Source organism: Rhinocladiella mackenziei, assembly GCF_000835555.1.
Source record: "Rhinocladiella mackenziei CBS 650.93 unplaced genomic scaffold supercont1.2, whole genome shotgun sequence".
NCBI lineage: Eukaryota > Fungi > Ascomycota > Eurotiomycetes > Chaetothyriales > Herpotrichiellaceae > Rhinocladiella > Rhinocladiella mackenziei.
This window is the reverse complement of record NW_013550603.1, coordinates 3,997,139-4,025,004: the sequence shown is the minus strand read 5'-3', so window position 1 is coordinate 4,025,004 and position 27,866 is coordinate 3,997,139. Positions and strand designations below refer to the sequence as shown.

At 50.4% G+C, this 27,866-nt stretch overlaps 10 protein-coding genes across 10 annotated transcripts; 4 read left to right on the top strand and 6 right to left on the bottom strand.

Annotated features, from left to right (window-relative positions):
• Positions 1 to 479: 479 nt before the first annotated feature.
• On the bottom strand, positions 480 to 2,307 carry Z518_03221 (uncharacterized protein; the record flags this gene model as incomplete). The annotated part of the gene is made up of 4 exons (XM_013420247.1): positions 480 to 999; positions 1,057 to 1,599; positions 1,649 to 1,843; positions 1,892 to 2,307. 4 exons carry the CDS (start codon positions 2,305 to 2,307, stop codon positions 480 to 482), a joined length of 1,674 nt encoding a protein of 557 aa, XP_013275701.1.
• Positions 2,308 to 2,999: 692 nt separating this feature from the next.
• Z518_03220 (uncharacterized protein) lies at positions 3,000 to 4,061 on the top strand (the record flags this gene model as incomplete). Its single annotated transcript, XM_013420246.1, has 1 exon — positions 3,000 to 4,061. The coding sequence occupies one exon, from the start codon at positions 3,000 to 3,002 to the stop codon at positions 4,059 to 4,061; it is 1,062 nt and encodes a 353-aa protein (XP_013275700.1).
• Positions 4,062 to 4,143: 82 nt separating this feature from the next.
• Positions 4,144 to 7,899, bottom strand: Z518_03219 (uncharacterized protein; the record flags this gene model as incomplete). Its single annotated transcript, XM_013420245.1, has 4 exons — positions 4,144 to 4,299; positions 4,350 to 4,872; positions 4,921 to 7,673; positions 7,732 to 7,899. The coding sequence occupies 4 exons, from the start codon at positions 7,897 to 7,899 to the stop codon at positions 4,144 to 4,146; spliced, it is 3,600 nt and encodes a 1,199-aa protein (XP_013275699.1).
• A 538-nt stretch (positions 7,900 to 8,437) lies between these two features.
• Z518_03218 (uncharacterized protein) lies at positions 8,438 to 9,994 on the top strand (the record flags this gene model as incomplete). Its single annotated transcript, XM_013420244.1, has 1 exon — positions 8,438 to 9,994. The coding sequence occupies one exon, from the start codon at positions 8,438 to 8,440 to the stop codon at positions 9,992 to 9,994; it is 1,557 nt and encodes a 518-aa protein (XP_013275698.1).
• A 572-nt stretch (positions 9,995 to 10,566) lies between these two features.
• Positions 10,567 to 13,939, bottom strand: Z518_03217 (uncharacterized protein; the record flags this gene model as incomplete). Its single annotated transcript, XM_013420243.1, has 2 exons — positions 10,567 to 13,488; positions 13,538 to 13,939. 2 exons carry the CDS (start codon positions 13,937 to 13,939, stop codon positions 10,567 to 10,569), a joined length of 3,324 nt encoding a protein of 1,107 aa, XP_013275697.1.
• Positions 13,940 to 14,306: 367 nt separating this feature from the next.
• Z518_03216 (uncharacterized protein) lies at positions 14,307 to 15,189 on the top strand (the record flags this gene model as incomplete). Its single annotated transcript, XM_013420242.1, has 3 exons — positions 14,307 to 14,388; positions 14,634 to 14,746; positions 14,797 to 15,189. The coding sequence occupies 3 exons, from the start codon at positions 14,307 to 14,309 to the stop codon at positions 15,187 to 15,189; spliced, it is 588 nt and encodes a 195-aa protein (XP_013275696.1).
• Positions 15,190 to 15,401: 212 nt separating this feature from the next.
• Z518_03215 (uncharacterized protein) lies at positions 15,402 to 16,481 on the bottom strand (the record flags this gene model as incomplete). The annotated part of the gene is made up of 3 exons (XM_013420241.1): positions 15,402 to 16,129; positions 16,178 to 16,411; positions 16,466 to 16,481. The coding sequence occupies 3 exons, from the start codon at positions 16,479 to 16,481 to the stop codon at positions 15,402 to 15,404; spliced, it is 978 nt and encodes a 325-aa protein (XP_013275695.1).
• Positions 16,482 to 20,211: 3,730 nt separating this feature from the next.
• On the top strand, positions 20,212 to 21,330 carry Z518_03214 (uncharacterized protein; the record flags this gene model as incomplete). The annotated part of the gene is made up of 2 exons (XM_013420240.1): positions 20,212 to 20,386; positions 20,480 to 21,330. 2 exons carry the CDS (start codon positions 20,212 to 20,214, stop codon positions 21,328 to 21,330), a joined length of 1,026 nt encoding a protein of 341 aa, XP_013275694.1.
• Positions 21,331 to 21,965: 635 nt separating this feature from the next.
• Positions 21,966 to 22,965, bottom strand: Z518_03213 (uncharacterized protein; the record flags this gene model as incomplete). The annotated part of the gene is made up of 2 exons (XM_013420239.1): positions 21,966 to 22,235; positions 22,336 to 22,965. The coding sequence occupies 2 exons, from the start codon at positions 22,963 to 22,965 to the stop codon at positions 21,966 to 21,968; spliced, it is 900 nt and encodes a 299-aa protein (XP_013275693.1).
• A 741-nt stretch (positions 22,966 to 23,706) lies between these two features.
• On the bottom strand, positions 23,707 to 27,448 carry Z518_03212 (uncharacterized protein; the record flags this gene model as incomplete). The annotated part of the gene is made up of 2 exons (XM_013420238.1): positions 23,707 to 24,222; positions 24,272 to 27,448. The coding sequence occupies 2 exons, from the start codon at positions 27,446 to 27,448 to the stop codon at positions 23,707 to 23,709; spliced, it is 3,693 nt and encodes a 1,230-aa protein (XP_013275692.1).
• Between the last annotated feature and the right edge of the window lie 418 nt (positions 27,449 to 27,866).

The following is a 27,866-nucleotide window of genomic DNA, read 5'->3' as shown; positions in this document are numbered from 1 at the left end:
GCCAAATGCCCTGAGAGCATGCCATTGGCGATGGGCAAGCCCGATGACCCCTCAGATCCTGCCAAACAGCCGTCGTTACGCTCGCTTATTTCTCCATCAACACAAAATATCTGGACCACATTATTGGCACCAACGTTTTTTAGTGAGAGCTTGATCAACAGATCGACAACGCCTATCACTGTATTAGGATGGTGCGGGTCCTCATGCAATATAGAGATCTAGATTTTCAGTACAAATTTTGGCGCTGCTCGTCAATTCGGAAGAGGGGAAAAGAAGGAGAAAAAAATAAAGGCTCATGTCCCACAGACCCGGTTCTGGACAGTTTGTGGCATTGCCAGGTGGCTGTCTACAAGGCTGCATATTGAAATGGGATCCCCAGTGGCAGGAACGAGCTCAGTCTAATAGAAAGCATTTCAATGGCTTCTTATCTGTTGGTATTGTATTCTATGTTTTCTCGCTCGGGTGGGCAGAGCCATGAATCAATGTAGTCCCATCAACGCCTTGCTGTTCTCATAGACAATGTAGCTGATACTTACAGCTGGTGCCACCTTCAATAGATTCGGTGTCACTCCTTTGAAAAGGCCCTTGACGCCTTCGCCCTGGATCGTCTTTATCATCACATCCACAATGCCTTTATATGTTGGCGGATGCAACACGGTCCCCTGAGCCTGTAGTCTTGTCCGCAATAAATTAATCGGGTAGACGGCGGTCGCGCTGATGGCACCTGATGTCGCTCCAATGACCCCAGTAAAGAGGTTACTCATCTCAACATCTTCTTCATGGCATCGAGCCTTTTTCGCCTTTCTTGCCAGAACAAAGTGCTTGCAATTCTCGAAGATGAACAAATCGATTGCACTGTAGGGGAACATTCCGGCAAGGCCCATACCCAAACCACGATAGTAGGGCATGAGCTTCCCTTGTTTCCACATTTTATGTGCCGTCTGAACAATGAGTGCATTTCCGTGTAGACCACCAGAAACGGTCTCGCATTGCATTCGACTGGAAACGTTGTTCGGTCAGCTGAGCCCGGCGAGTGGAGTAAGCACAGTCTCTTACAATTTGAGGGTGTCGAGGGGGTACACCACACATTGGGACACAACACCGCCGATACCGCCGGCGAGAAATTGAGAAGTAGGGTGAAGATGCTTTGGATCGGAGCCCTCAATTTCCGCCAACATCTTTTTGGCCGCCTCATAGGCTCCGAATTTAATGGCCGATTCGGGCATGACCTTGAGAACATTCAAACCATTGCCAGCAAATAAGCTGCGCATACCACCAGCCGCCCAAAGATCTTTGCACGCATCTATTAGAGGTCGGCCAAAGTTCTTAATGGCTTCAATCGGGGCTCCGCGATTTGCCGCGTTCACGGCGGCGTCTTTCGTGTTTGTTTGTGCGATCAAGTAAACTTTGAGTCGGTCGAGCGGTGCAGTAGCAGTTCGAGAAACCATGCCTGCTAAGCCTCCTGCAATAAAATAGCCTAGTGGAGGGAGAAAATCTGTCAGCATCGTCAATTGTGTCAGAGCCTGCACATCTAATGTCTGTTTACTACTTCGTTTTTCTTTTTTTTTTTTCAACCGGAGTACGTCAGATATCAAGGGTCTATCTGGAGCCATGCAGAAACGCACAACTCAGCGCACAAACGAGGCACAGTGGGGTTGAGCCCCGTATCGTACAGTCCGCATACTGGGTCGGCAGTTGGAGAGGGGTGAGCTGCATACCAAATCCTTGAAGCGTATCGTTGATATGTACGTCTCCTTCCTGGTTGACATTTGCGGTCGCAGAATAGTATGTGAGGACGGCCCGTAGACTGGGTTGACCTGCAGGCAAGAACAGGAGAAAATTTCTGAGAAAATGTCAGAAGTGACCTGATGGTGCATAGCAGTGATCGCACCTCCACTCCTCAAAGCTGATTTCTCCATCGTGATTTACATCCACCTCGTCAAAGAATTGATCTAATTTTGCATTGCTTATGGTAAGACCGGCTCTGCTGAAAGCGGCACGAAGCTCATTTTTATCCAGAGCTCCGCTGTGGTCCTTATCTATGCTCTCAAAGAGTTGCCAAAGCTCACGCTCGGCATGCTCCACAAAAACTCGGAATTCATTGTATTGTATGCGTCCATCGCCCGAAGTGTCGACGGCGTTGAGGACATCGTGAAGGAGCTCATCGGCATTTTTGAGGGGGTGATCGATGTTGCGAAGGCCTTTCTTGAGGGCAGGAAGGTCAAGTTGGCCCTCGTTGCGGGTGTCTAGTGTGTGCCATAGTTCTTCAATCCGCCGGTCGCGGTGCTCATTTGACTCTCCGGACATACTCCGCCTTTGATGGGTGAGATGAGAGGCTATCGGTGAGGGAGCATGGCGGTCGGTTGTGTTCACCGCGCGCAACCTTTGGTGTTCGCGACGACGTGACGGTGCGACACAAAGGGAATAATGGCAGATTATGCCTCGATACAAGGTCAATAGCCAAAGAGCCGAAGACTCGGGGATGGAATTCACGGGTGGTGTTTGTTTCTGCAGCTGAGAGCAGAGCTACATGTTGCAGGGTTGCAGGTTGAGCTTTGGGTTATCGTAATGCGGGCGATGCTGGGTGTGACGTGCTGGCGCAATTGGTTTCCAATCGGACAAGTGGGGATCGAATTCTTGCCGGCTTGTCGCAGGCTTCATTGCACCGAAAACTTGCCGCGGAATTGGTTAGAGGGGTTGAAAGTGAGAGCCTTGCCAAGACATGGCTGAACCCGCCCGGAACTTCAGCCTGGGGTAGCACTCACCTCCTTATACCACCCCCCCTCGCTACCGATTTCTCATTGCTTACCGGATCCGGGCGATTCCCTCGGGCTCGATTTCCTTCCCAGCATCTGCCTGTTTGATGATGGAAGCGTGAAGAGACTGCTCGTTCTTTCGAATGGGAAGGATGGAAGCAGTTGGATCGTGACCATTCTCCTTCCCTGGTTCCGTTTGTGGCTACACTAGAGCTGATCTCCAAAAAATCAGATCTGACGGGCATGGCGGCCAATTATTGGACCTCGACTCAACGGAGGTACTGGACCTTCACGCCCGAAAAGTTGACCGAAATTCGTGATGACGTGGAAAAGCAAAACGCGAAACTGATCGAGCAATACCCATATCCGGATCGGAGACTTATGTTCATCTTCCTCAGGGATCGACTCCTACAACTGGCGAAACGACAGCCATTTCGCCAGCAATGTGTGGCCACTGCCATGGTATACTTGCAGCGGTATTTTCTATCGACGCCGATGCAGAACGTTAATTTGTATCTTCTTGTGGCAACGGCGTTCTATCTCGCTTCCAAGACCGAAGAGTCTCCGCACCATATTCGACTTGTGGCTGCGGAAGCACGTCAGTCTTGGCCGGAGTTTGTTCCAGGAGACGTATCCAGACTGGGCGAGATGGAATTCTGTCTCATCTCCGAGATGCGATCGCAGTTGATCATCTGGCATCCATATCGTTCCCTGATCGCGTTGAAGGAAAACCAGGATCTGAAATTATCCAACGACGAACTTGGCCTTGCTTGGTCCATCATTAACGACAGCTACATGACTGATTTGCCCTTAACTTGCCCTCCGCATCTCATTGCCATTATTGCCATGTTTCTCGCCGTTGTCTTTCTCCCGACGGCCAAGGCAGCGGGTACGCTACGGCCTCTCACTCATGACACCATCGCCAATCCGGACTCGGGTCCATTTTCTTCCCTCGGAGGTCGCCCCAGCCTCACTAGCCCCTTCAACAGCGTGGTTGGGAATTTGCAAATGCCAAGTCAAACGAGTGGCCAGAGCAATGGAAACACCAATGGCAGAGCTCGTATGCCGTCTAGTGAGTCAGGTGGACAGCCACTTGACAAAGGGAAGGCCATAGCGGCTGCCACGGAGTCTGAGAAGATGCAAAATACCATCAAGTTCCTCGTTGAGTCCGGTATCGACATTGAACAAATGATTGAGGGGACCCAAGAAATGATTTGTCTGTACGACATTTGGGAACAGTACAACGAAAAATCCGTGAAGGAAGTGGTTGCTCGATGCCTGAAAAGCCGAGGTTTGGACAGCTGAACCGGAGTCATGGTGGGATCCCCACCTCATTAGAATTCAGCGGTCAGTGTGATATCGACCCTCGAGGATGTCGAGGCTGCCATTATGATTTTGGGGCAGCATTTCCCGCCACACCGAGCTGCTTCCGAAGTTCCAGGACGACTGGTTTTATTTTCGTGACCGGACTGTTCCAATCACAAGATGCCAAAATTGGAGTCGGAGTGTCAAGATAGAGCAGATCTGCGGCGGAGTTACGAATCTATCTAATATGTTAGTCCGATTAAAGACTGGGAGAGAGGAGGAGAAAACCACTTTTGGCCAGCGATGGAGCAATTGGCGTGTTAGTTTGTCCATGGCCCTAGCTCGAAAACCATCAATTGTCAACAGCCTTGAATACAAATTGAGTGAAGCCTCAATCCTCTGAAGAGTTGACGAAGCAGTGTGAACTGTCTGCATGACGTCCCAGATGTCGAGACCTCTGTCGCGCGATTGCATGATCGGCTCAGAACACCAAAGGCCCTGGTCAATCATGAAAGTGATGAAGTCCAGTAAAGGCACCACCTGGCGATCCTCCTGCGCCGCGCTCAAACCCAGCTGCTCGACCAATATCGATGATACCGTGGTCGTCAGTTTTTGGCGCTCATCATTGTCGAGCGACTGCATATTCAGGACATACGCATTGCACGCTGCTCGACATGTGTCTTCTGTGCCTGACGTCGCTGAGGAGACAATCCCTAAGAGGAGATCTTTCTGGGCCCACTCCACACATAGAAGTTCCATTAATTGTCGGAAATAAGCGACAGAAGATACATCGGCCGGATAATGAAAAGTGCTGTCTCGATTAGTTCTGCAAACTCGAATCATATGAGAAGTCGCTTACCTTTTCAGCGCTGGGAACCTTAGGCTTGTTCGCCAATAACTCTCCAGACATTTCCATGCTCGAAAGCGTACATTGTTCAACTTCTCCGCAGCGAGTTTCACCACCGGAGGCAGTATAGTTCTCCGTACGGGATCCAAGATCTGATGCGGGTCTTTGCTGCCACGGAAGGCGTCAACAGTTTCGAGGCTCTGAAGTCGAAGTATCGATCCAATGTCTCCTCTCTGATCGTTGGTGTAGTCTGTCAGTCCACACCGGAGTACAGCGGATATTCTAGAGGCATCTGTCTGTGTCGACGCCTCGACCGTCGGCAGAATGACGGCAAGTGCTTCCATCGCATCAACTCGCGTCTCTATTTTGAAGTTTCCTTCGACGATCTTGATCGCGTAGGACGTGATACTCTCTCGCAGTTCGTATTGGCGTGCTACCCGAGCTAGGTAGGCATGGATAAGACTGAGTGCTTTGATGCGGCCTTTGCTTGTGAAAACGGAAGGTGGCTGTTCTTTGCTGTCGAGCCAGTTCTCAACCAATTTGGTGTCATCGGGGTTGGGAAGCAGCTTAAAGAGTTCCACCACTGCGTCGGCGCTGGCCTGAACCACGATGTCTCGACCGGCGGCCACCGTGCATTGACTGAGAATATCCAGAGCTGATGGGATGAGGCGTCGTTGTAAGGTTGTGTTGGCCGCGGGCATCAAGGAGAAGCATCGACAGATCCTGCCAATCAAAGTAGAGATGGCTTCCAGTACAAGCTCCAAATCGGCGGTCACACGCCCATCCATTTTGCCCGTCAATTTACTAAGGGCCAATATGGGGTTCTCTTCTTCCGACAGCCATGACAGCGTTGTCGCCGCGTCGTTTTCTGTCATCGACTCCAGTGCTGAAGCTAGAGCAAGGAGCAGCCCATGCCGAGCTCCAGCTGTGCTTCCGATGTTCACATACTTCAAATCAAGAAGTTGGTTGAGGATAATCCGAACAAAAGCGATTGTATCTGAGTCTGGAAGAAATTTGGTAAGAGTACGAATGGTCGTTGCCGCCCAACGGCGTTGATTCACGTCAGTAGCTCGCGCACCTCGCCATTCGATGAGCGCCTGCAAAAGGGTTCTACGGTAAACGGGACTGAGAGATGCTGCTTGTGGAGAGACTTCCGTCATAGCTCGAGATAACCTAGCCACGGCATGATAGTCAACAATCTGAACAATGGCTATCCCATGGAGGATTGTGTCTGGGTGTCGCCCTATAAGCTCTTGGAGAGCTGCGGAAGAACCTCTCCGTATATTGCCGGAAGGATCAAGACAGGCAGATATGGTCAGTTTAACCGCGAGAAGCTGTAGAACGCTGGCACTCTTGGAAAATTCGCCCGACTTGGTTTCGGTCAACTCGGAAATCTGGACGAGCTCAAGTTCAGCGGAGCTGTACTTTCGAGCAAGGGCCCAAAGACCAAAACAAGCAGCATCTCGGACCCCAACGCCGATCGACGTGCCCACATTCGATCGCTGCTCGAATTCTAGTCCTAGTATGAGAGCTTGAATGATCTCTAAAAGTATGTTAGGTGGTGGCGAACGGCGGAACAAAAGGTGAGCGAGGGTCAACATCAATCCATGCCAGCGCAACGGATCGACAGCACTTATGTTCCTTTTCAAGGCGGCACCGTCATTCTTGACCTTATCTGTAATGGCGACGAGCTTCTGAGTGTGGCGGTCCTCCAGGAGAACATTCTCCTGAAGACATGCCAGTACGGCTTCGACAACCTCTGCGGACATGGCAGGCTCGAGCTTGAGAGCGATAACGCTGAGAGACTTGGCAGCCGCCATCCTTACAGGCGTGTCTTTGTCGCTGAGAGCATCGAGATAATACTGAATGCTCTCTTCAAGCATCATGTTCAAATTTCCTTCTGCAATGACCGGCTTGCTTGAGTTCAAAGAAATCGCATGGGTCAAGATGACGCGTAGGATCTTCAAAATCGACTTTCTTGCGGGAGCAGAGTCTCGAACGCCAATGAAATGACTGCTCGGTGACGTAGCAACTTCCAACATACTTTGAAAGAGCTTTTCAAGATACGGGCCAACTTCGCTGTCTGATCCAGAGTTCGTAATCCCGTGTATAAGTGAGAGGAAGCCAAGTGACCTATAAGGGTTGACAGAGACAAGTTCATCACCAGAGAGCAATCTCTGAGTGGCATGATTGATGAGCTTTAAGGGCAAATCATGAGTCCGCATATCGTTGCGGAGGCACAGTCGTACGAGCAAGATGCTGGATGCATCACGTTCTTTACCTGAACTGCCCAGCTGCCCAAAGGCAAGAGAGACTACATCACTGGCAATCCCGGGAAGATTGCCAAGTGCATGAGAGATATCCAGGTCAGGTTGGTCATCAGTGCGGATTGACATGTTGGCCAGTTCAAAAGGTGCGAGCATGAGATGGGAGAGCCATAATAAAATGACGTATCGCTCCTCCCAAGTCATCCCCAAGGCTGGAGTCTTCCACGCCTTGAAAGCGGATAACATGGGCCCTAAATATTTGGGCTCGCTGTTCAGCAGACGAACGATGACCTTATTGCCCCTGACCTTGCAGAAGGTGTACAGGAGTTGACATATTGCTCGCGGAAGAGGAGAAACGGTGGTGGTTCCGTGTCTTCGACTTGGACCATAATGGTGGCTCGCAGTCGTAAGATAGCCCACAAAGGCTCCAGCCAGAAGCTGAACGAAGTTTGAAAGGCAGGGGTCGAGAAGCTGAGGCCATTCTTGAAAGCGATCCAGCTGGAGAGGTATCAGTTCCCAGGTTTAATTTCTCTACTCACACTCGTTGATGGCTTACAAGCAGTCTAACTTCGTAGCACTTGGAGTCAAGAACGCAAACACGTGGGCTTCCGGATGGGTTGAGGGGATTGAATATCAATAAGGGCAATTTGCGTTGAATCTCAAGTAGCAGAGACCCGGATGCCTTGTAGAGCTTAGCATCAAGGTCGTGTTCGGCGGCATCCATTTCATGAAAGTCTGGCTGCTGAAGGGGACTAAGGCAACAAATTCAAAAGAACAGATATCGGAACGCGCCGTCACGTGACCTGGAGCCGGACGCTAATCTTAAAATGGACAAGGCGCTGCACAGGATTGAAGCTTAGGACACTCAAAGTCGGTTTTGATCCAACGTCACGGGCAGCTGCAGGGGCCGCCTGAAACTTGAAGCACGCGATGCAGCGTTATCCCTGCTTCCAACTTCCAAGGCTCTGTCCCAGTTCGCCTTCACTTGTCAATTCCCACGAACAAAGACCTCATTGTCCGACAACACACCCTCTCGCTTTCGACCACACGCACACAGCCTCACCATGTACCCTGTGCACTGGCTGGGGGTGGGACCTGCACCCTGTGTTAGATCAATTATTGGTTGAGCCGTGACCTTTACTCGATTTCGACTCATTTTAGACACCAGGCCTCGCTTCGCCGCCGACAACATCATTCCCCTCTCTGCTGGATGACAGACTTGACGTTCTGTATCGTCTCCCTTCCCTCAGCCGGTTGTATCCATGGCGAGATCGATATTGACCTCTACATTCCGCTTCCTGTCCGGCTTGGTTGACTTAGGCAACAATTCAACCTCTGACACTGACCATATCTCAACTTCATCAAACAAGGAAGGCCCGAGAGTCCAAGCTGCTCAAAGAGAGGGAGAGAACTCCATCACAAAAGAACGTGTTCGATCTGGCAATGGCCGAAACCCCGGTGATAGGAAACGTAAGGCAGTGGAGGACGATTTCGAGCGACTACCCAAGAGGCGGACCGTGAATCGAGATCGATCGTCCTTCATTCCATACGATAATTATGACGATCATGATTCGACTTCAAGCCTTGAGGATCTAGAGTATGCAGGCGCCGACATGAGAACCAAGGCCGAGATCGACCGTACATTAATGCCACCTCCAGCGACTCCTCACCGATCTCTCATGCCCATACCAAGACAGCACCTGAAACCAGTCCCTCTGGGGACTTCGAAAAATTGGCTGCATGATGAGGATTCTATATCATTTGCTTCTTCTGGAATGCCAAGGAGGAAACCAGATGACATGGACGGCGATCTTATGGAAGAGGCAAGACGACATGCGGCAGCGGTCACTCTTCCAGTCAACTCGGGAATCTGGTCACAGACAGAGCGAGAACTCTTCTTTCACCTTGCATATCGTGGTTTTGAGCCGTTACTTCCTCAAAACTGGATGATCGATTTCGACACACTGCCGATCAGCTTGTTCGCGCATGAGAACACGGGTGATCCACCACTGATTCAGAATATCAGAGACAATCAATTCCGAGCTGGCCATGCACTTCGTCGGCTGTTTGAAGCAGGTCATGATGTCCGAGACAGAAACCACGTCAGCCCAGGCTCCCGACGGGAGAAGATACTAGAACAAGCAGTGAAGAGGTATCTATATTGGGCACTAACGGACATTGGACTTCGCCCCGGTTCAAACGCGGATTATATTCCTGTCCATGTTGTGGCTACCAGACGCAAAGGTCGCTCTACACTTCACACTCTCGAGGATGTCGCTGAAAAGCTACACAAGCTCTCCGAGAGACATCGTCGAGCCCGCGATATCCAACCCAGTATCGAAACCCGCCCACAAACTACATCCGACGGGGACGATACTCGAGTGATCGATGACGACAAATTTTCACCTACGTTCATTGGCCTCGTCATTATCTCATCAGTTCTGGTGATTGTCACGCTTAGCCCTTTTTCTCTTTCCCCTCCACTTTCGCAACAATCAGTTCCGCAGACCGCTTCGCCTCCCAACTCAGATCCCGATCTCAATCATCCACAAACTTTCAACCCTGACAGACTGCGTATCATTGCCGAACTTGATTTTAGCCAGAGAGACCAAGACGTGTGGAACGCACTGGGTGTGGCAATCGTGGCGATGCAGGTCCGTAGCGAAGCATTGAAGGCGAATTTTGGCTTTTCGCATGACGATCTCGATGCTCTTGGGGGTGACGCTGTGTCGATTATGGGGTCAAAGCTCGGGGACGAATTAGAAGAAAGATTTGGAAGCACGTCAAAATTGGATTTTGAGGATGATCCTGATCTTTGAAGAGCTGAAGACAGGACGGATTCAGGACGAGCTCATGGTGTACACGTGTCATGACGGATGGTGGAGTCGGAAGGAATTCTTCCGCCCAGTGACTGGGAACTGGATGTCTACTCGTCCACCCCAAACTGAAAGCCTGAGACATAAATTGCAACGTACATTACAAAATATATGCACATTGCATGAACTTGTTGGTTTTTTGATGGGGGTCGGGATAAGAAGGGGGGTTGTATTTTGAATGGATGAGACTTAAGTAATCATCTCCTTTGTCACACAGTCGAGATACCCAATACAGTTTTCCTAGTTTGCAACCGTTGGCGTCCAAGTTTCCCTTTTCGTGCTCAAACAAATTACCGTTCATTAATGCAGCGGTGTGAATAAACAATACCTACCGCAGGTATCTATGATCTTGCCAATGTTAACGTAACAACCTTTCAAATTTCAAAGTCAAAGTTCCATATCAAGTTCGGTGCCTGGCCTTCAACTGCTTACAGCAGCCAGGTAAAAATACTATTTTGCCTCAACCACATTATGGTGCTCCCTCTCTTTCATTTGATCTTCACTTTCATCCACGCTTACCAGATCGCACCGACATCGTGATCGAACCGAGCCAACTCACGAGATCCCTCTTCGACCTCCTTCCTCGCCTTCATGCGCATATAGAAGATCGGGCAATCACGCGAACTGCACAGAACCTCGGAGTGCATACTGCCTTGACATCGCTGACACTGAGTCCACAGCCGACTGAAACGGACCTCGAGCTCGCCGACCTTGTTGACTTGCTTTGTGTACAGTTCGCCGATGCGAGGTCGGCAGTTCTCACAAACGGCGCCTTTGGACTCCTCGGCCCCGATGAGCGGTTTCTTGCAGCCCATGCAAGTCTGTGTTTTTTTGGCGAATTTCATCAGTCCACCCAGTGTCGGGGCCGCGACGGAGATGGAACGTGTATGATCGCCCGCGAGGAGGGAGTTGGCACGTCGTTCACCTAGGATGGGTTCAAAGATTCGCCCGAGAGGATTGGCTAATTGGTTGTCAAGGTAATATTTCGTGTCAATGGGGACGTTGTTTTCTAACACGTAGATTGGATCCTCGGATTTTTCATAGTTTTTACTTCCTCCAGCTCCCTTGACGATGACATATGCGACGCGGTCTCCTAGAGCTGGTGCAGAACCGGCATCCCGTTTCTTCATGCGTTCCGCGAGCTCCACGTGTGCTTGTTTGGCCGTGTAGTCGTTTTTGCTCAGTGCTTTGGTGATCACGAGCATGCTGAGATCAATCTTATTTTGGAGTAGGTTCGCAATTGTCTCCTTGACGTAATCTTGCGCTCCGTCTAGATCGCGATCGATCAAGATTTTTTTCAAGACGGTCTCGATCACAATCTGGACAAGACGACAGTTATCCCGGCGGACGGTTTCAATACCTTTACTGTCCATCTTGTCGTGCTTTTCCGGATTCGTCCAATACAGGCCGGCATATCGTTTCTTATTGATGAGCAGGTAAGGGAAGTAAACTTTCTCGAATTCCAGCTTGATGGGTTTGATGAATTTTCCAGACACATAGTTGGCGGCTTCTTGCCCGAGTTCCATGGTTTTCTTCAAGTCCTTCTCTCCGAACTTGACCATGACCGAATCTGTGTCACCATAGATAACTTGAGCATCGTGCGAATATCCATTGGCGATGGTATACTTCTGCTCCACCTCATGCTTGGTCTTTTCAATCATTTGTCGACCATATGCTGTCGTACTGGAGGCGATTGCGAGGCAGGGAAGTTTTCCGACGGTCGCACCCGTGATACCGTAGACGGAGTTTGCGGACACTTTCAAGGCTAGCTGACGACCATTGAGCACGGCCTTCCTGAAAGGGTCTTTCTCAATAGCGAGCTCCTTTTTGGCCCGCTTACGTGCGCTCAGCAGTTCCTCCAGAATCTGGGAAAGTAACCCCTTTCGAACTTTGGCCGTGCAGAAAAAATCACCGTTTGGCGTCAGAATATAGTCTTCATCCTTTTTCAGGTTCAGTTTCTCGATGCTGTTCTTGTTCAGCAAGGTTGTGTAGCACAAATTATGAGCTTGAATGATGGATGGATACAAAGATGCAAAATCCAAAGTGGCGACGGGCACATCGTAGTAACCTCGGATGGGCTCAATGACGGTAGCACCTTCATATTGCTCATCGGTACCTTCATTCCTGAGATTCGGGATGACCAATTGCTGCTCCAATGCCTTTCGGAAAAGTTGACTGATGAATTTCACTTGCTGACCCCGTGCCAGGAGATAGTTGAAAGGCACGCCTGTGACCCTGGCCATTTCAGTGTAATTGACCAGGCACATCAGCTTGTCCATGAGTCGTTGCGGTAAATACGCATCCTTCAGACAATACACAGCCAAACGTCGTCTCGAATCCGGCGTACCGTTGTATAATTCAGTAATCATGGTATGGTGCACGTCTTCCTTCTGCTCTCCTAAGAAGTGAGCACAGACCGAGTTCAGGGTGTAACTTCGAAGATGATGATCTCTCTGGACGAGTTGCAACAAATCCAATTGAATACGACCATTCGTGTTGGTGGCCTTCGTATCACGGTTCCCCATCTGTTTGCTGGAGAAGTTGGTGTCCTTTGCCTGGGAAACAACACTTTTGAGACGCGACCAGTATGGGAACTTTGTCAACTTCAGATGCTTCGCTCTGTCGAGAAGGTATGGAAAGTCGAAGTTTGCAATGTTGTACCCGATAATGACATCTGGATCCACCTTCTCCAGGAAATCTCTCCAAGCCATCAGCATTTTGGATTCGGAGTCATGTTCGTAGATTTGTGTATTCACGATCAAACTGCAGGTATCCAGGACAAAAACATTGCGAACAAAGGGCTTCGATTCGCCGTACTTCGTGACGACGTTGGCGATTTGAATGACTGGATCCTGATGAGGTTCGGGAAAGACTCCTTTTCGCCCCGCACATTCGATGTCGAAGGATAAAATCCGAAGAGGTGCCATTTTGGCCCATTCCCCGTCGTGTCCATGTGCGATCAGATCCCGGTAATGGCAATATGCTTCGATCTGACAATTGGATTGGCGGTTATGTTGCGCCATCACGTGATACTTCCCTGCAGGCACCTCGACCCAAGACATTCCCGTAATTCCGGTGTCAATCATAAAACGTAGAACATATTGTATGTTGTCAAAGGTCAAAATCTTGCTTTCCACGCCTTTCCACATCCCTTTGTAGTTCGCATGGCCGTCTTCTATTGACGTCCGCAGCCTGTTCATGAATTTGGGGTCTGTAACTGTGATCTTCAGGTATGGACTCTTCTGATTGCCCTGGAATCCAAACAGGTTTTCACGAAGCATCATTTGCACAGAGTGGACGGCGGGTTGGTGTTGGGCCAGTTGAGTTTCGAGATATGCCTTGTAGCCTTCAACATCTTGCCTCTGGAAGCTGACGGGAGCTGCAACGTAAAGGTAATGAAGGAAGTCGGTCACATGAAGGAGGATAGAGTGTCCAGTCTGTAAGAAAACTTAGAGACATTATCGCACGGTTGGCTGGCGGACCTACCTCGGAAACACCAAACATCTTCAGCGTGACCCTTCCACCATGCAGTGTGCCTTCTTCAATTTCAATCTGCTGAAATCGGAGGGCATCCCTCTGAGCGTCAAAGTCATCCAAACTTGGTCTTTCCCATTGTTGATCCTTCTCTGAATTGTTTTCCCTCAAGCCTGCAATATCCTGGGTCATCTTCTCCAGTACTTCCGTTTCAAACTGGCTCTTGGGCTGGCTAGAGCCCAATTTCGATTGGACGCCATTGGGACCGGCCTGAGAGGAATGGAAACTGACATTTGGACCATTGTCGTTGAGTTTCCTCTTCTTTGCAGAGGGCGGGGATTTCAGGACATTGTGAGTGTTGGTGGTGTCCGTAAGAACCCGCTTCTTGGGCTGTTCGACCACTCGACCTGGCATTTCTGTGGATTTGCGTCGGCAGCGTGCACAAGATTTGGTGATCGAATAAACAAAAAGTGATGGTAGATGGAGAGCCCAGATGGATAGAGAGTGGTGAAGTCGCGACGACCGCGGAACCGCGTCACGACCGCCACGAAAAAGCTGCGTCTGGTCGCTCGAATGACGCGCAGTTTCATAATTTCCCCATTCGGGTTAGCGTACGGCCTGCGACAGACCCCGTTTCGTGTTTCATGCCCCTCGGCGTCAAAAGAATACCACAACCTCCTTCGGCTGACAAGGAGATCTCTACACCCCAAAAGACTCGTGACAATTACATTGCCTTTGACTCAACTGCGGAAATCCAAATTTCTTTCTCCGCCTACTCACCATGGCGGACGATGTCTCAGCGGATAAGACCCCAGGGTTCAAGGTGGGGGAGAAAAAGACGCTGGAGGAGTACCAAAAACTCGGTGAGTCCTCCAGGTCGCGACCTCTTCCGGCTGCGTCTACAGTACCTATCGCGCCTGCAGCTTCTACAAACTTAAGCAAAGTCACTCGAAGTTACTGCTCTCAAGACCGGCACTGGAATGATGGGGTTAGAAAGCAGCCAGGAAAATGACTGGATTTCTCTAGTCTCGTCCCATCTTATCTTCTCTCGCTGAAACTCTTAAATATGTTCAACTGGGATGCACCACTGACCTGTTCTGCTCTCTAGACCAGGAAGATGAAGCAATGAACAGGTGGAAAGCATCTCTCGGACTTGGCGGTGGCAGCTCCATCTCGGACCCCAACGACCCTCGCTCGTGCATCATCAAATCCCTTGCTTTGGTAAGCAACGCCCTGTCGATCGGTTTTTCTCGAAACCAACCAGGACGCAGGAAGTCGAAGGTCGACCAGATATAACTATTGATCTCTCAGAGCCTGGCGCCCTCGAAACGCTGAAGAACAAGCCATTCACCATCAAGGAAGGTTGCAAATATCAGATGAAGGCGGTTTTTGTCGTCCAGCACCAGGTTCTCTCCGGTCTCAAATACATCCAATCTCTCAAGCGAAAGGGCATTCCTCTAGGCAAAGACCAGGAAATGATCGGCAGCTATCCTCCCAACACCACGGACAAGCCGACTTACACCAAGAAATTCGCACCGGAAGAGGCGCCATCTGGCATGATGGCTCGTGGCCATTACGATGCCGTGTCTCGCTTCGTCGATGATGATGATGTGACCCATCTCAAATTCGAGTGGTCTTTTGATATCGCCAAGGACTGGAAATGATTCTGCCGCTGCACGGTCGTGGCAAGGTCCGGCACGGTGTCTATCCAGACCCTCGAATGCCGCACCGAAGTGATGGTCCACGCTGTACACAATCTCTCTTGACGAGAGAGAACCTCCGAAGGAGATCGTTGGGAAGCTACCTGAAAAGGGGGATTGCCGTGTTTCAGACGTGGACCGGTATGAAGGCTGAGACATTGAGAAGGACTCGATGGCTAGAGAAAATATTCAATGTGAGATCCTTGACCGTCTTTCGGTTGATTTTGTTGTTGTTGCTGTTGTTGTTGTTCATTCCTATGGATGTCGTTCTCCGGTGCAGCGTCGAAGATATTAAAGAAGCGATCACCGGCATCGCTGACTTCAAGGACGCTGGCCAAATTTCCACATCGATAGCAATAATTCGGAGCACTCCATACGGTGCTCAAGCGATCATCGTACAAGATCTGGTATCCTTCTTGACAGAGCTGATGGGCCCGAAGGATATGAGACATGCTGTTGACTTGCAGAAATTTCTTTACCACATCGCCTCCGAAGGTGTAGCCGGCGCCTCGTGGGGAGAGTGAAAATTCATCGCGTTCAGGATCTGGGTCGGACCATACTAAATCGGCCATAGGTCCTTCGTGTGGGATTTCCCGATATCTATCAATGATCTTGATCTGGTCGATTGAATGAATGGAAGGGGAAAGGCCGCCGTGGACGCAAAATATCTGGTTGTTGATAACCACGCTTAAGGTGAGGAAATCGAACATGTCGGTGAAATAATGCCAAACATTGGCATTGCCATATTTTCGAGCGCACTCGGTGTAGAATCCATAAGACTGCGTGACGCCGCGTGATTCATGATTACCGCGAATAAGGTGAACGCGCTGGGGGTATCGTAACTTTAGACAAACAAGTAGGGAAATGGTTTCGACGCTGAAAAGGCCACGGTCGACGTAGTCGCCTGGCCCATGTCAGAGCTGTCGTATAAAATCTTTCGCAATGTACATACCGAGAAATAGGTAATTGGTGTTGGGACAGAAGCCTCCAATTTTGAAAATCTCCAGCATGTCAAAGAACTGCCCATGGATGTCCCCAACAACCGTCACAGGCGCAGATATGTGGACGACATTGCTCTCCTTCATCAACAACTCTTTTGCCTTTGCACATATTGCTTCGATGAGGGATTCGGCCAGGAGATTTTTTTTATAGAGTTGAGAGATGCATTCGTCGAGATCGATGCTTGCTGCAGAGGGCAACAGTTAGTGCCAGCGCTTCATCTGGAGTCGCAACAGCATACCCGGTAGGCCAGGCATTGCAAAAGAAGATTGTTGGACTGGCTGTGTTACAGGTCGAGGCCTTCGCGCTTAGGGAAAGGTCCTTGATAAATCAAAGAATTCGCGCCGCCCTCTCTCATGGTGTTGGATGAATCAAATAAGGCGAGTTCGCGGGAAATGGCGAGAAACGAGGGGGGCCTCAGCTCAACAGAGAGAAAAACAGAACTCCATCAGATTAATAATGAAGAATGAAGGCGAGAAGGATACGTGGATGGAGGCGTGTGCTCCTTTTACGCAGGCAATGAGAAACGAGAAATGGGTAGCGACAAATCACACGTTGCCCGCTTGCCCAAAGGGGACATCATCCATCTCCTACTCTCACCTGCAGAAAGATGTCGCCTCTCACAATCCATCTAATCATGTCCCCGGCGGCTTTCCTTTTATTTCGATTCTGCAGTGAGCCGTTGAAGCTCGGCTAGTTTTCTTCACGGTACACAAAGGATCTCATGTAAAATCTCGGATGGAGTATGACGACTGACTGCCCAAACCTTCTCATATTTTCACACCAGCGGTCTCCCTGTGTTCATACCTGTTCCTGTGCTGTTATGCTTTCGATTCACCTCGCAACCGTGTTGCCTACGACTTATTCACCCCAAAGACCTCTCTACTTACGGCACAGGCCAAAGCTGTCGTAACCCTGAACAATTCCAAATGTAGCAAGCCACCAACCACTGCCCACGATTCAACTCACCTTGCCGCGCACGTGTCGACCCGGTCATGTCTATCCGTCACCAAGGCAAGGGTCGCGATACAGCACAGAGCGGCATGGGACGTCGCCCTTACGTGGTTGGAGCGAGAAGCAGCCTCGAAGGTCCTACAAAGAGGAATTCCATCCCTCATAAGTTGGCCAAAGCAGCACCTAATCATGGTTGATATTCTGTCACGTCCAGTGCGGGACTCATAAAGGCCACTGAAAATTTTGGTCCAGCGCGTGAGAAATGTTCGATGTTGCCTTCCTGAAGAGCAGGCTCGAGCTCGCTATGCGATCCCATTCAATTCCCATTCGACCCGCGGTAATCAGTCGCAGCAGGCCCAGGCGCCGAACTGCCACACTCAGGGATATTCTGCGAGTTCGCAATCCGCGTCGTCTCACAGTTATATGGCTCCATCAACTGCACCAACAACCAGTCTCAAGGATCACATCATGGCCATGACTACGTCGGATGTACCGGACATCTCGCGAATAGGTATGGATCGATTAATTTCATCAGGGTGTATAATAAAATCCTTCATCCGGCGTATATATGCCCTGCGCTGAGGATGAATCTTTCGATTCCGATGGTGGACTTTATGGATTCGACTATCCTGACCCCATTGAGCGGGAAAGGAGAACTCAAGTTCCTTACGTATAGAGCAATAAGTACAAGCATTAGAATCAGCTATGGCGCTTTCAGAGAAGATGGATTCTAAGCAAAAGACAATTGTCTCTCCATTTTTTTGCAATCCCAATGTCAATACGTACTTCAATCCGTTCGCCAAACCTCTGAATGGCATCTCTTTAAGGATGATCCAGTTTTGGCAGTGTGATCAGGTTCTTTGTACTAGAGAGGATACACAACCCAAACTACTCGTCAAGTTTGTGGGAGACAGACAGCTATGGCAAAAGCTCTGCCCAGATCGCAAACGAATCTGTGCATCAAGCAAGCTCCGAGAAGCTGAGAGATGATAATATTTGTCTTTTGAACAAAAGCAACGACTTGCAGCTCTCGAAGGACCCGGCTCTCCCAAGCCCGCTCCGACTTTCACGCCAATCGACGTTCAAAATGAAAGCCAATACTATTTCGGTCAACCAGTGCGTCAAGGGCAGACAAAGGAACCAGGAACAAGTAGGGATGAGTTTCGCTGACATGGAAGCAGAATTTGCCAAGTACTACAGTTTGAGGTACTGATCACATTCCGCAGTCCCTGAACCAAAACAAAAGAAAGGCAACAGAAACAAGAGAATCGCTCGCGTCAAGCATCTAGCCATCGTCAACCGTCGTCGAATGCTTCGAGTACCCAATCTCGGACCCATAGTGGCGCCTCTGGCAACACGCATTCTTTCCCACCACCTCCACTACCGACTTGAAAGCACTCCTACAAAGATGGCGCGTGGCGATGAAACGTCGCAAGTGAATCCGGAAAATGAGTCGGGCGTTGAGACGTGTTGGATCAGGGCAGCTGGGTGAACTTCTTGTCCAGATTGCTTGCCTCCTCATTCAGCGGCTAATGGAAAGAACACGACTTCGAAAGACAGAATGTGCGTTAGTTATTTCATCCACGAGCTCACCCTTTCAAGAGCTGTTCCGTTGTAACATTCATGCTACCAGGAGGATACCGAGTGAGAGAGACAAACGAGCTTATGTCCACGTCATCCAGATTATTTTCACTCACCCTGTCTTTCATTACGATGACCCTCTGATATGGGGACCTGGATTCTGGGTGATATTTTACATCTGTCAGCAAGTCAGCCTGGACCAGAAATCCGGCCTTGGAACAAAATATATGCTAACAGATCACGAGAGCAATGAGAAAATACTAGCCGTCGTTGGCTGCATGTAGGCAGTATAGTGTACGGCAAGGCCACCATTAGAAACGAAGTCGGTTTAAAAAGAACCACAGCGCAATGTAAAAGGAGTCGAATGTCGTCAATCTTGAAACCAGACATTAAGAAAGCTATACCGGAATCGGTAGGCGTCGCGAGGCGGAGATGATAAAGGGGGCTGAGTTCAGAGACAGTTGCATCACTGGCGACATATTGTCTTCATAATTTATAAATATCAATCTCGACCAGGCGCCGCCTAATCCAAAGTGTCTATGCAATCACAACGACTTCAAGGAGGCTTAGACCAGGTGAGTCCGAATCCGGACCATCTCCCCGACCGCTTTTGCTCAGGTCTTCCGGGCCGTTCGCCTGGCGCATTTAACCCTCTCTTCGGCGCGCTCCTGGTCCAGCACATCCAGATTTCGACCCAAAAGCTTGTGGGTATTTGTCTTTTGCTTGCGAAATACGACGGTACTGCTCGTTTCAGAGCATCGACAGCCTTCTGAGGCTAGCAAGCCCAGATTGTGGGTTTCATAGCTGGCGCAAGTTATCTGCAATCTGTATCCCGAGCAAGTCGTCTGGCCTTTGAGAGAAGGATATATTATTCTCACCATCTCAGGTCCAGTCATTCTTGAGGGATTCAAGCTGCCACGTTTCTCTGTAATGTCAGTGGGATCTCCAGGTAGTACAGATATCAGATAGGAACTAGTTTTGACACGATCTTATTGCCGGATACGGGGAATATGGTGGACCCGGGTACCTTGCATCAGCATAACTTCGCCTACGGGATCTCTGTGCTCCATCAATACTGATCCTTCTCATTGGTTTCCCAGCAACGACCACCCACAAAGACCTGTATTGCGCACAGAAAAAGTTCGCCGACCCCCCCCCCCCCCTGAATGATCCTCCCCTGTCTCTTCACATTTCCCATCCTATCTAGTCATGCCCTCGCGTGCTGCGCTGGATGACGTGGCGGGGGAGACTATATTAAGAGCTTTGGACGGTCTGATGTTAAGATATTGTTCTGGCGTTTCTGATATCCTTCCTGTCTACTGCCGCAAACGGTCGCAATTCTCGTCTGAGATTGAGATTGAGATTGTTTCCTCTTCTCAACGGTCTCCATACACCTGACTTTGCGTTCTCGACTCGACATCTTCAAAACCGTTTACTAGATTTGTTCTCATCATGGCGTCGTCCAACGAAGACAGCAGCACGGAGCGCAACTATTATCATTACATCCCAAGCCTCGTCAGCGCCGTCATTGCATGCATTATATTTCTACTTCTTTCTCTAGCACATCTGTGGCGGATGGTGAAAAACAAGACATGGTTCATGACTGCCTTGATCGTCGGAGGGTTCTGTAAGTTTCTTTTTCGGCTCTTCCATTTCCACCCACATCCAGGAACGAATAATATTTACTCCATATACACTGGCTAACCGGAAAACCAAACAGTCGAATTCATTGGCTTCGCTGCTCGCGGGTACGGCCACGACAACTACACAGAGAAAACACCCTTCATTGTCCAAACAGTGCTGATCCTCGTTGCACCCTCCCTGTTCGCGGCGACCATCTACATGATCCTCAGCCGCGTCATCCGCGCCATCCGCGCAGAGAAGTACTCCATGGTCCGCGTCACCTGGCTAACCAAGATCTTCGTCGTCGGCGACGTCCTCTGCTTCTTCGTCCAAGCCGCAGGCGGCTCGATCCTAGCTGGCAGCACCGATCACGCCGATCTAGGCAAGAACGTCGTCCTTCTCGGACTCATCCTTCAGATTCTGCTGTTTGGCTTTTTTATCGTCACCACCGTCGTCTTCCACACGCGTCTCCGCAAAGCGCCGAGCCAAGCCGCCTGCCGCGCCGAAATCCCATGGGAGAAAATGCTCACCGTCCTCTACGCTGCCAGCGGACTGATCATGTTCCGAAACATTTATCGCGTCATCGAGTACGGAATTGGCGTCGATGGGTATCTTTATACGCATGAATGGGCGGCGTATGCGTTCGACGCGGCGCTCATGGCCGCGGTCATGGCGATCCTGTTGTTCTTCTATCCGACGCTGACCAGGCCGAAGGACAGCTTTCAATTGGAGAATGTGGAGGCTCAGCCTATCAATGGTGAGAACAGCAGATTCAAGAGACAGAGCTTCACGCATCAGAACAATAATGATCGTGGATACCAGCAAGCAAATACGCGATATCAGGGTGGCCTGTATCAGAACGGAGGATATCCAGGCGGAGGATACCAGTATCAAAATAGCGATTATCAGAATGGCAGATATCAGAACGGCGCATCTTACGGTCCTTGAACCCGGTTCGAAGAACGGCAAAAGCCTTCCAAGTACCCGGTCAGGGATCATAGCGAGGATCGAGAGCATCATGAGAACAAAAGATCGATCAAAGCACGACGCACCTGGTGTTCGTTCATGATGAGCATGTACATACCTGCATTGAAACTGCTGGTGTTGGGCCTTTCGCCTGTCAAAAGAGTCAGTTGCTTTAGTGGCCACGCCTTGCAGAGATTTTAACATCAAAATGCGCGTAATGAAATGGAATATTATATAGACGGAATGGCATCGTAGACGGGCGCAGGCGTGATACTTTTCTCTGAGAAACGGGTGGGAGACGATCAGAATTTGGCTTAGATAGAATCGCAGACTTCTCATTGGGACAAGGCGTTGACGTTGGACCTGATTGGCGGTTCGGTTCCTTTCTATTTTACTCTCCACTTGGAAGATTTTCCATCTATCTCACCCCCTGATGCACTCACCTTTTGAGCGCCCCATCTCCGGACTCGACTGGCTGTCGCCTCATTTTATAGCATTCCGTATATCGCATCGTTTCACTCCCTTGTCGTAGTGTGGCGTTATCATGATTTCCTATGCATAACGGTCGCAGAAGCCTAAAATGTGCACACACGACAGAAAATGTCAACTAGTCTGTTCTAGTACCAACCGTTCACGGGGACCGGGAGGAGACACGCTCGCCATAGCGGCATTTGGGCTTGAGACGACTTTACGGAGAATATATAGAAGGGAAAACAACTGACCTGATGATTAGGGAAGATCAACGCGTCAGCAATCACGACGTTCTCCCTGCGTCCGGCAGCAAAGACAACGGTCTCCGCGATATCATCGGGGGTCAATGGTTCGACACCCTGGTACACCGCGTCGGCTTTAGCTTTGTCACCGTAGAAGCGGACGATGGAGAATTCCTGCATAAAAAGGGTTAGCTACCTCCACTGGAATCGGTTTGATCTCGTCGATCACGGAAAATAAAGCATGAACGGGTTCGGGTTCGGGTTCCAAACTCACCGTCTCGACCTGGCCGGGATCAATTTCAATGACTCGAATCCTCGTTGCGATCAACTCTCGTCTCAGAGCGTCCGTAAATGTCCGTACCGCAGCTTTAGTCGCACAGTAAATACTTCCGCCAGGATATCCCTCGCGGCCAGCAATGCTTCCGATCATAATGACATCTCCTCGTCCGCCGTCCGCGCCATTCTGCTTGGTTTTGAAGATAGGTAACACAGCCTGCGTCATATTAATGAGGCCCGTCACGTTTGTGTCAAACATGATCTGCATATCCTCAGCCTTGATGTCGGGAGCTTTGTCCATGCCCTTGACGAGCCCGGCATTGTTGACCAGAATATCGATATCCTTAAACTCCTCTGGTAAGTCGGGGATGAAATTGGCGACTTCTTCGGGCTTGGAGATGTCAAGCTTCACAGGAAGCACTTTGACCCCGTCGCCAACTTCTTTCGCAATGTCTGCGGCCACCTGTTTCAATGTGTCGATACGCCGTGCGGTCAGGATGATTTTGAGGTTGTTGGGGCTGGTTCGCGCGAATTCCTGCGCCACGCTGCGTCCAATGCCCGACGAGGCGCCTGTGACCAGCACCGTCTTGCCCTCCAGGCGCTTTGCCATTGCGGAAATCGACGACATCTCGCGGATCGTCTGTGTGAGCTTCGTCAGGTTCAAGTTCTGTCGTCGTCGTGGAAAGAGAAACCGGTGCGGGGAAAGCGCGCAGCCGGGGGGGAGGGCGATGAATCTACCTGCAAAAGAAGGGAGAGGAGGCATGTACAAGGGAGATAGAACAGGTAGGAGGGGGGAGAAAACTAAATAGAAGGTGGGATAGAGATTTCAGATAAGTATGACCTGGAGGGAGCAGGCCATGAATTGGAGTTGAGTATGAACGGCGACTTATCCGCGCAGCCTTTCCGGGCACGTGATAGTTAAAGAGCAAGTTAATATATCCCCCGGTCTATGCGAACAACTATCGAACAAATCGCCCTTCCATAACCAGAAAACGAAATGAGAGAGACGCCCGATCAATTCTCCCCACTTTGCCAGTCCAGATTTCTTCTGCTGCACGGACAGGACACCGACTCATGTGAAAAGATTCATATCCATAGCATGAACATCGTAAACTATGCATGAACTCGTAGCTGATAGCGACAGAGCAATGGTTCTTTCGAGGCACCACCTGCAGCACCATGTTATTCCCGGACATATCACCCTGATTGACCATCTCCCTAAGTATTCGAGGGCCAATAATGAAGGACGAGGAAATTTCTCCCACCATATACGCCGAGATGTGCTGGGCAGGTCTTTGATTCCAAGAACCGCAGAATCAAAGCAAACTTCTAGAGGGCCGGTTGATTCAGGGTCAAGTCCATTGAGTTTTCATAGGAACCCAGATTCCGATAGGAGTCGAGCAATCTTTTCTTCTTCTCGTTCCCGAGGTTCCACCTTCAGACTCTGGTTATACATTTCCTGAACGTCTCCAGCATTCCTCATATTCTCTGAAATCCACTCCTGTAGCTCTGGAACTGGATTGAGCGTGTACGGTACATTTTGATATTGTTGAATATCCCGAATGACCTCGGCAGTCTTGGTTCGTTTGGCAAAGTTGATGAGTTCCGTATTCTTCACCAGGGATGCAATACCATCCTCGATGAAGATCAAGTCAGTCAGATAGACACCCAAAAATGGAATGCAAGGCGGCGTCGCTGCGTGAAGGGTTTCTCGGTATTGTACAAAGTTCTTCGAAGAGGAAATCAATTGACGCATTGACTCGAGCATCGCCTGTGTCTTGGGATTGACCGCTTGCCAGGTTCGGTTGAGTCGCAGGAGTGGGGCTGTACCCATGGCGGAAATGATGGCGGTCACGGCCGAGAAATTGTTTAATGCTCGACATTTCTGCGACAGTCAGTACTGATCTCGATGAAATCGAGAGGACAAGACTCACATCGGCAATGGCTACAAAGTGCTTGATCACCACCACTCTTTTCTTCAGTTCACTATGTGCCAATACCATTTCCGCGACCCAATTTGTCAGTTGATTGGAATGGAGGATCAGCGCCTGCACATTTGGTGCCGTATCACTGCTTTCTGATTTGCCCTTCTTTTCCCATGTTTTGGCCAAACATTCGACCGGTTTGATTTTGCCGTAGAGTCTTGATTCAATAATCGTCAATTGTCGAGCAAACTCTGTCGGATCAATGTCGAGGAATTTCAATTTCTTCATGTTCTTCGGGAGGATAGGAGCCGGTGCAGAATTGGTCAGCGTCAAAACAAGTTTCTTGGACGACGTTTCTCCTCCTTTCATGCGCTGATCGATGATGTTGGTCAGGACCTTTGCCAAGGGGATTTTGGTGTTGGTGTGTGTGCTCTTTGCAAATGCCATCATCCGATCAAGCAAAGCGTGACTGGTAGCATCATCATTTTCCATCCAGTACAACTCGAGCCAGGCCTTGAGAATGTTCAACACTCGAAATCGGGCGGGCTTTTGCTTGTGCTCCTCCCAAATGAGATATTCATCTCGATTCAGACCCGCGGGGGGTTGCAAATTGAAACGCTTCACCAAAAGCTCAAAGAGTTCCGTCGCCGTCGTGAAGGATCGATAAGTGAGCAAAAAGGTGGTGGTAAAGGTCGTGTCAGGACGGTCATGGCGAGTAAGCTGTTCAACCAATCCGGTGAGCGTGCCACTTTTAACCTGAGGCGGGTCGTTTCTGGTATCATATGTGACCTCATCAGCGTGGTCGAGCTGTAGATACCAGGGGACATCCTCCGCAGAGAAAGAAGGTTCAATATTGGCTTTGAGCTGAGCCAGATTGGGTGGGATCTGCCCGAAGAACTGCCTTGCTTTGTCTTTGGTGGGGGGGCGGCGAAGTTTCTCCGGCATTGTTGGATCCTGGCCGAGAGTGTAAGAATTTGATTGACCGAGATCTGCCAATGCAGGCCGCTGTAATGAGTCCGATCTCAAGTGATGGTTCTGATATGTTTCACCTCCGTCTGTCACGCGGTGATCCCGCTTGTTCGATACGCCGGGTGCATTTAGAGCGGTGGCTGGTAGAAAGAGCTGCAAAGCATAACCGACGTTGGAGGTATGTGTGTCCAGTTGCTTGCAAGCTCCTCGAACATTGCTCATGCGGGTATCCAAGGACTCACCACGAATTTCTGCCCATTCGTCCGGCAGCGGCGCCGTCACAGCCTGACAGGCAGCGATCAATTCACCGATCGAATCGTAGGCCTTTTGCTTCTGTGTTCCAAAGTCCACCAACGACGGTTTTTGAAACACATTTCCGAGTGGAGCAAGGTCAACCGACTCGATCTGTGTGATCCAAGGTCGAAATTGATCTATAACAACACCCGCGCCCTGACAGATTGTGTCGCCGATTGCAGATTGCCTGGCCGAAGTCACAATTTTCTCAGCGAGAACGAGTGACTCCTCGAGACGACGAACGGCAGCGGTCAAATTTTTCTTCGAGTCTTCAATGCGACGCAACACATTGGCATCCAGTGGCACTGAAGGACGTGATCGAAAGTCGTCGCTGGAATCCATGAACGACACTTCGTCCAGATTCGCTTGACTTTCAATATTATTGTCCCGCCAGCTTCCGCCGACATGGCTTCCAACAAAGAAGCCCGGGATCAATCGTGGAATCTCTTCTCCTCTTTGTTGCCTGGCGACCTCGACGTAGCCGTATACACCATTCATAACTCCATCGGCTTCTTGTAGGCACTTCGTTAGAGCATCCGGTCCCGGCCAGTCGGCAGCGGCGATATGAGAGGATAAGACCAGTTTCGAAAACTTGGACATCATTTCCCGGAAATGAGGGTAGAGTGCTTTGTTGGACGAAATGATCGATGGATTGCCAGAGTGGTTGTCGGTGGTCCCTGATCCCGCTGCCAACAGCATTCGCAGATGATCTGAAATATCTTCTGCCCGTCGAACGTAGTCAGCTCGTGCGTGGGTGCGGATGGCATGTCGATAGGCATCAACGGCAGCTCGCATATTCTCCACCAAAGTGTTCCATGTGACGGGTGCCACTGCGTCGTCCACGAAATATCTCGGTGTGGGGGATTTAGACAGCTTCGGTGGCGGAGATACCGTGAAGGACGTGGCCGTCGTTCCAAGAGGAGGGAGCGCCATCGAGACATTGGATTGAGATCCAAAAGGGCTGGTGAGAGGATGGGGAATTTGATTGCCGGCTTGTCGGGCTGCGCTTACGTCGATGGAATCCATGGAAGTTGAGGTGGAAATGCTGCCAGAAGTCATGGAGCCTTTCTTGCGTGGAGATCGGAAAGACTGTTCACCGTCCGCCTCGGAGGCAGAGCCGTCATAATCCTCTTCATTCTGCCCGTACCCTCCCGCCATCATTTCCGGAGGCGGTCTCGTTTGTTCTGGCACGTGAAAATTGGTGCGATCTCGAGGACCAGTCTCATCCGCACTGGTCGGTGTTTCTAGAGGCAACTCCATGGTACTGACACCCGTCAACGTGTTGAAATAAAACAATCGTCCGTCCGGAGTCGCCTGAGGAACCCAAAACGCCGCCTCTTCTTGAATCTGAGTGCTGCTGCCGCCCTCGATTGGCAAGTCCGAGTCGTCATCTTGTGTGCGAGTGTCTGAATCCTCCTCTTCATCCTCATAATCTTCCTCAGTACCCGACCCAGCACTGGTCTCGCTCTCATCGTGGCCTCCTGTCCCCGGCTCACTCAAATCATCGGGATTGGTGATTTCAACGGTATAATTGCTTGGGAACCAGCCCCGAACATCGTTGATTACGCCGTCCCACCAGCCGCTTTCCAACTGAGTCAACACTTGGATTATATCCCCCTGGCGAAAACTCAGACTGGTGTGGTCATCAGCATCGTAATTGTACAGGGCTCGCACGAAGATCGGTGGAGGAGGCGGAGGAAGGTCAGGGCTGGCGACATAGCCGTTCATAGCAGCCGCTTGAGCTGCACGACGGCGCGGCGAGAGGCCGCTCATGCCCGAATGATGAGTCCTGGAGTTTTCGGATCGGAGGGTCGATTGAGAAGGTCGGATAGGTTCTATGTAATGGAAAGCCGTGGCAAAAGTCGGCCCAGACTTGACTGAATGGCCTTTGGAAGTTGAATCTTGTCCTACGTTGCGTGACATTGACGTTTCAACACTGTTCACCAACCCGAGACAAGTCGAAGCGCCTGATTCTGCCTTTGCGAGCGCAGCAAGGCAGGCAGGATCCGCATATTCGAATACCGCGATCTGGAGGGCGAAAACTGAGGGCCAGCTGCGAAAGCGTGATCGAGGGACCGAGATTATGGTACGGAAGAGTTTGGAGGCGGATTGATCGTAGAGAGGAGAGGTCTTTTGGCAACTGCAGTGGCAGGTGTGGTCCGTGGTCCCCTGGTGGGAGGTCTGTGATGAGTTGGGTGGAGAAATGGATGGACAGGCACCCCCGATTGGAGGTTCGGGATGAGGGTGAGCCTTGAGAGGTCGAGCAGTAGGCTCGCTAAGCGGTTATCTGCAACGGGCTTTTTGTAGTAAGTGATACGGGGATATGGGTGAGGGGAGGCTT